This window comes from Asparagus officinalis, chromosome 7 (assembly GCF_001876935.1).
Source record: "Asparagus officinalis chromosome 7, Aspof.V1, whole genome shotgun sequence".
NCBI lineage: Eukaryota > Viridiplantae > Streptophyta > Magnoliopsida > Asparagales > Asparagaceae > Asparagus > Asparagus officinalis.
This window is the reverse complement of record NC_033800.1, coordinates 26658499-26665557: the sequence shown is the minus strand read 5'-3', so window position 1 is coordinate 26665557 and position 7059 is coordinate 26658499. Positions and strand designations below refer to the sequence as shown.

The 7059-nt window shown below is 36.2% G+C and overlaps 1 protein-coding gene across 4 annotated transcripts in view; it reads left to right on the top strand.

Moving 5' to 3' along the window:
* Positions 972-7059, top strand: part of LOC109848477 (uncharacterized protein At1g04910-like) — a 13252-nt gene continuing 7164 nt past the window's right edge. The window contains exons 1-7 of one of the 4 annotated variants that reach the window (XM_020417992.1): positions 973-1148; positions 1223-1379; positions 1576-1752; positions 1919-2003; positions 5517-5584; positions 5679-5767; positions 5841-6084. In XM_020417992.1, the coding sequence (XP_020273581.1) occupies positions 1600-1752; positions 1919-2003; positions 5517-5584; positions 5679-5767; positions 5841-6084 (639 nt within the window). In that variant the 5' untranslated portion in view covers positions 973-1148; positions 1223-1379; positions 1576-1599. Of the gene's footprint in view, positions 1149-1222; positions 1380-1575; positions 1753-1918; positions 2004-5516; positions 5585-5678; positions 5768-5840; positions 6085-7059 lie in introns of all 4 variants that reach the window. The other 3 variants (XM_020417995.1, XM_020417991.1, XM_020417993.1) reach the window with 3 other exon arrangements.

The window sequence follows — 7059 nt, the reverse complement described above, 5'->3', positions numbered from 1 at the left end:
TGCTAATTTCTTTTACACGTTCAATCCCATGTAAATAAGTTAACTAGGCAACGCATAATGTAAATATAAGTCCACAGTTTGCGTGCTTTTACATACAGCTTGAAACAGCTAGGCTCACATGCACAAGTTAATGGTGTAGGCCCATGTTGCTCGTTACCAAACAGCCCAGGCCCAGGTAAATATTAAATTCAAGGCCTAGGTTTTTCATCCCTGATGTGACGCCTCTCTTCACAAATTTTGCAAATCGCTGTCTTTCGATGAATTTCTTGTAGGGCGCTAAAACGTATCCATATCCGAGGAAGTATCTGTAATTGTATCTATTAGGATACGAATATGATTATCTAAATTTATAACCAATAGTATATGGTTACGGATATAGTTTGTAGTAAAATATTTGTATCCGTATCCGAAATACCTGAATACATATTAGTCATACTCTTATGATAGTTTCGATATTAGATTATGGGATTATAGTTAATTTTGATGATCAATACATTTAATATTAACTTTTCAGTTATAATGAACATATTAACGAACTGTTTTGTATCACATGAACTATATTTTTCTTAATACTTTCTAGTTTTCTCATATTTGTTTTGTATCTATATGCATACCCGCTTATATATCCGCATGTATATCCGTATCTGTATCCGATTTAACGGATATGACTATAATTTTTTTTTTACCGATGTATATCCGTATCTGTATCCGTATTCGAAATGGGTAAGCGGATATGATAAGCATCATATCTGAGACGTATCCGGACCGAATAAACCCCTATACACAAGCGAACCGAATCAAAGTCCGATCCAGTGTCCTAAAACGAATTCGAATATTTCAATATGAACCGAATATGAATTTGAATGGTGCGATATTCGATTCGATTGCACCCGCGTAGTCGCTCACTAAACTCTGTCCCACATCTGAAAAAAAAAAAAAAAAAAAAAGACTGAACCTCTGCAACTCAAACATTATTAAATCCACGTTTTTTCAACCTCACCACTCTCTCATCTCCACATAAAAAAAAGTCTCCAGTTTTAGATTCTTCATCCTCGAAACTTCCTCCTCAAGTCTCTCTCCGACTCGATTCCTAGGGTTTTGTTGCATCTGGAATCTTTGTCGCTTGGTTGGGGATCTGAGCACAAACGGTAAGGACTTTGATCGATTCCCTTTCAATTGATAACGATTTTGTGGAGATCTGAGCGAATTGGAGCTTGCTTAGGGTTTGGAATCGGTTCGTACTTTGGATCGCAGTCTAGTGAAGCGCGTATGCTGTTAATTTTCTTGTAATCTTTGTGAAATCGAGCTTTGGAGCTTGTTTAGAACTGAATTAGAGCAGAACTCGATTCAGCATTCTAAGTACTGTACTGCATTTTTAGGTAGATGTAGATCTCACATTGGTCAACCTTACTTTCAGCTTTCTCAATTAAGAGTTGTCCTTGTAGTTAAAAATGTTTAAAAGATGATAATGATGATTGTAATGTGTCATTTTTTATTTATTTTAAAAGTAGTTATTTTCTATTTAAAAAATTTCTTTTAGCTTTCTAATTTGTTAAATGTTCTTTTTTGTCTTAGGTATGAAACATTGGTCAGGATAAGATGGCTTTTAAGAGCAAGTTCAAGTTGTGTGCACTTGTGGGAATTGCTATATGTGTGTTATCTTTGCTGGTGCACCTACTTGTTGCAGACTATTCAACCGGGGACTTTGTATCATACAAATTGCATGTGGACGATTTTTACTCGATTGGAAAGGTAGACTTTTTTGGATTATGACTGTCACCGCTATCCCTTCTACTATACCGTAAATGTTAATTTACTGAATCCTGGTGCACGTACACGCGGTTCTTAGGGTGATACTTGCGGTGGGAGTGTGGTCATTGTTTTTAGTTGTCTTAGTTTCTTGATATTGATGTTCCAGATTGGGCAATATAGAAAGCTTTGGCGTTCAGTGAACTCTTTGGAACCCTTGCAACCGTATGCTAACCCTAGGAGCACTTATGCAGGTATAACGTCCTCATATTCTTTCATTTGTTTTGTTTCCCGTTGGTTGGCATGATCATAGAAGTTCAACGAGAATACAATAATGGTGTGCAAAACAAATCGAACTACTCAAACTTCACTTACTCAACAATTATAATGTAACACAGGAGAACATACCTTAAATTCCTGAGTACGGTGGATTAATTGTGAAATAATTAATGGAAACTGATGCTACGCAAACTACTTCCAAAGCTGAATATTCATGAGGGTTGGCTATTCCAATCATGTGAACTTTCTTGTTCAGAAAAAATAGCTTCATCTTGCTTTAAAGGAATTCACTGTCAAAGTCTACACTTAATGATCAGGTACACAACAAAATCCTGATATCCCGGAAGCACCGTTACTGGCCTCTCTTTAATATGGGTTGGCCTAGGCTCTGAGCAGACTTATATGAGCTCAGGTCTGGTTCCTATTAAGTTGTCTAGCCATCAGTCTTGCTGAAGCAGATCTTAGTCGCCAAGGGTCTGGGTATAATCCAATATCCATAGTCATTTTTTTTTATCACCTCTTTATATTTGTTACTATGTTTATAGTTGCCGACATTTGTTTTTGGGCCTAAAAACAGCAGGGAAAAAAAACAAACATTAGTCTTAAATATGTGACTTTTTGAAAAGGTGGTTATTCAGTTAAAGGGTGGCTATTGCTTTCATATGTCCAGCCTTTTCTTGTAGAAAACACAGCGATCTTTTTAAATTCCATCTTTCTTAGCCTATGTTACTTGGGTACTTCTAATTTGAAGCTGTACCCGTACCAGGTACCGAACACGTACCCGTACCCAAACTTATTGGACACTCCTTGCATACATGGATACATTTATTTGAGCCTGTACTCAATTATACAATTCATGTTTTCATTTAAACAATTGTCATACATTTTTTGGATATATACCCTACACTTCACATCCACTTCTTGAAAGTTATTGGACACAGATCAGGTTCCGGGTTATATTTTGAATGGTTGTTTGGATGTCTAGTTCAAAAACTAGTGATTTTCCAATTGATAATCCACATAAGAAAAGAAATGTAAAATGTTATAGGAAATTTAATTCTCATCCTTGTCTTCATTTAAATTATTAATTCCAATATATAGTATATCTGTGTATAAGTATTTATATAGCCGTTTCCCCATACCCTATATTTTACAAATTTGCTGTGTCTCGTACCCCTACCTCTATACCCATGCAAGATAGGATCTTAACTGAAAAGCTCGGTAAAGAAGTTGCAAACTTGTGTTTTCTGTACATAATTTGGAGAATGGTTATAATTATAAATACTGGGCTAGGCTGCTAGAAAAGCTTGAAGCACTCCGTAAGTACTTGAATGGTGAATTTGTTTATGTGACGACAAATGCGGGTTATCCTTCAATACTCTACATAAATGCGGTGTTCACTAATACATGCCAACTTTGCGGATATTGGGTTCTGGGTGCATTATCGAGCTCAGGCAGAAAACATGCAAAAAATCTGACAGCATGACAAGGCTGGAGTGTTGCTGAAGTTGTTCACACGTTTGTTAGATTTTGGATTCAGAAGAAGAATGAGGGGAACAAGATGAACAATTACCTTTCCTTTTTTCCCCAGTGTTGTTTGTTGTTTGGGCTGAATGGGGATTTTGCGCTAAACTTATTTTGTCTTTTATGGACGAAGAGAAGCAACAATAAGGAAGTCACGGGCTTTCGGGAAAGATTGGTTTATTTATTTATTTATTTTGGAATTGGAAACAGATGAGGGGGTTGATTTCAGGAGATTTTGGTCTATGGATATAATACAAATAAAGAAACAAAGGATAAACTTGTGGCTAGTCTGAAATCACACAGGCATTTAAGTCAGTGTCACACAGATGCTACGCCCGGGAAAATCACATGCCAACTAGTAACTGAAGCTAAACTTTTCAACTTCTATTTCCTCAGCTAAGACAATGAAATCCATAACTCCTTAACTGGAGTTGGAGTCCTATATCTATACAAATTAAGTTTCTACAAGTCTAGATAACTCCCTAATACAAGATAAAACCAAACATTTTATCTAAAATCCTAGAAGATAAAATCATATCTAAAATGTAAACTAACAGTTTTATCTACTTCCATCTGCTCCGGAGATAATCCTTCAATTCGTCCTCCATTAGGTATGTCTGACATTGCTTATAATGAGTGTTTTTCACATCTTTTAAAGCAATCAGGTAGAATTTGACAAAATTGGATGCTTGGTAATTGAATTGATTTTGGAAAGTGGAAAATGCAAGTCAAAAGCTGTCTGAGAAACTACTAGATACTCCATGGTTGAGGCTGCTGGGGTTGGGTAAAGGTCCTCTGTTGACTGCTGAAAGCTGCAAGAGTAATTGAAGATGTACAAAATTTTCAAGGGATCGAGTTGCAAGTTTTGGTTTAATTGCAACATGCATGGGAAGATACGTGAAGATAAATAGAACAGGAAGGGTTCTTTTGTGATGTTAAGGGGGTCTTTGGTAAATGTTCTTCTTGAGAACGACTTTAAATGCATTAGTAATGCATTTGATGTATGCCACATGGACTGAGTGCTTCAAGAGTTAGTAGGATGCTGCAATGTGGCAGTAGTGGGTTGTTAGTAGTTGGCTTCACAACGAACTGAAAGTATAAAGAAGGAAGAGCACTGCTCATCTCCCCTAACTGAATTCTGAAATAAAACCCAAAACTCTTCTCTGTTCATGAATTCTTTTCTTATTCTCTGTAGTTGGTCAATTCTCTCAAAGCTGGATTGATTCAACGACTCAAATTGGGATCCAGAGGGGCAATCAGAGCTCGATAGCCCTAGAGAAGCTTGGTTTTCTAGCTTCTTTCAACCTCAGAAGTTAATTGGCCACGCTCATGGCCCTCCATTATTTTCCTCTCATGATCCTCGAGTTATCTGGCTCTAAGTGACTTCATATTTCTTTTTATCTATCAAGCTATTCATATGAATATTTTCTGACTTGGTAGAATGCATTCTTATCTAATATCTTTTAAACAAATCTATTTGAATGTTAATTCATTTTCAGTTTTTGAAATGCCAAACACCATAACTATGTAACATCTCTTCTCTTAGTACTTTTTTGTCTAAGTTCTTTAGAAAGGTTTGTCTGTAAACAAAAGCAACATCGTTACATGTATTTCATTCTTGCTGCATACTTGGTTGTAGCGAGAACTGATAAAAGACTAATCTCACTAGGTGTGCATCTAACCAAAGTGTACTTATAGATGTAGATGTAAATCACAAGTTCTTATGTTAAATAGGGATGAAACCACATTAAGATTGATTAAATTGTTTGCTACCCTTGGGAAATATAATTTATCAAGTGAAAATCCCATGAGCAATGTCACATATGAGGTTGAAAAAAAATGGAGCCATAACCCCAATTGAAAAATGATGTTTGTTCTTCTCTTTTTCCCCTATTGGCATCTACATTTTATTTGTGTAGCTTAAGTCTAGTGTAGCATTAATTTTATTATTTTCTATGTAACAGTTCCGAGGAAGCAGAATCGTTTCATATACGTGAAGATTTATGGTGGATTTGATAAGATCAGATCTTCAGTAGGTCTTTTGATGTTTGCCTAGTCTTTTCTTCTCAATTTTCGTTTTAGCCTACTGTTATATGATTAGATTATGACATGTTTCTTTATTATAGATCTGTGATGTTGTCGCCATTTCCAGGCTGTTAAATGCTACCCTTGTCATTCCTGAGATTCAAGAAAGCCTTCGGTCAAAAGCCGTCAGGTGAAACCTTAAGAATTCCTTTAATAAACACTTATTGTGTCAGTTATTTTGGAATCCAAGCTAAAGGTCCGCTTTCCAAATTTAAGAGTTTCTCATATCTTTACAATGAGGAGCAGTTTATAGCAGCACTCTCAAACGATGTTGTTGTTGTGAAGAGTTTGCCAAATGATCTGAAGGAAGATAGGAAGAAGAACAAGTTCCCCATATTATCACTTAGACGCTCAGCCGCACCCAGTTTTTATATCAGAGAAGTCTTGCCTAAACTTAAAAAGGCAAAGGTCGTTGGCTTTGTGATTGCTGATGGAGGATGCCTCGAGGTTTGTTTCTCTGCCAACACTTCTATTAAAATATTGAACTTCTGTTGTGACATGGACCAGAAGTTCATTTTCATTTTGTGTCCCATGGAAATTTCCACTTTACATTTGCTTTTCCATAGAACTATTGCATAATATGAGGTGCACAATACCACAATAGAATTGTGGATTTGCATTTGAGTCTGTTTTATGCATGATTTTTGAAGTATACGATATATGAGCATGGCAACAAGTCAAGTTAGCTGGATGCTTCATAATTCATATTCTCATTCTAAATCCCTAGCAGTATATGTATGTAGCATACCTTCAACATTTTTATTCTGATATATAACTCGATATACTATTTAGAGAAGCCCTGGAACCTGCCAACCTCTGAAGAGACTTTTCTATCCGTCAAATAAAAGTGAACCCAGCAGACTTGAAATTTAGGATAGAGGCTTTGTTGTTGTTGTTTAATAACAATGAACCCAACCTTCTGTAAAGATGACTAAACTGGCTATTTACCAACTGTATAAAATTTGTTATGTAAGGCAGTGCTTTCCCAAAAGATCATCCAAAGCTTTCAACTGGGTTTGACTGACCTGACAACTGCTTCTACGTAGTGGATCTCAAATCCGCAGTGAGGAAATATTATGAGCAATGTGATAAAAATGTCTTATAAACGCTTGCATAGAGGATCATATTTCATGATCAAAAGGCCTGGAAAAATTGAAAAAGTCTAGAAGAAGAGTACAGTTATATGTTTTGCTATCTTAATAATGTTCATGTTCGAGACATAAAATCATGTCTAAATCATATCTGAAGGGCTTGAAGCTTCCCTTAGACATAAAATGTTAATCATAACGTCTTTCAAACTATTATGTTTCTTATGGAGTTGAGAAGTCCCAAACTTGATTTGTACCAATCATCTGATCTTAGTAGGATCACTGGTGTATTCTGACAGGCTGACAGCCTGCGTCCAGCGATCCCTCCACTTAC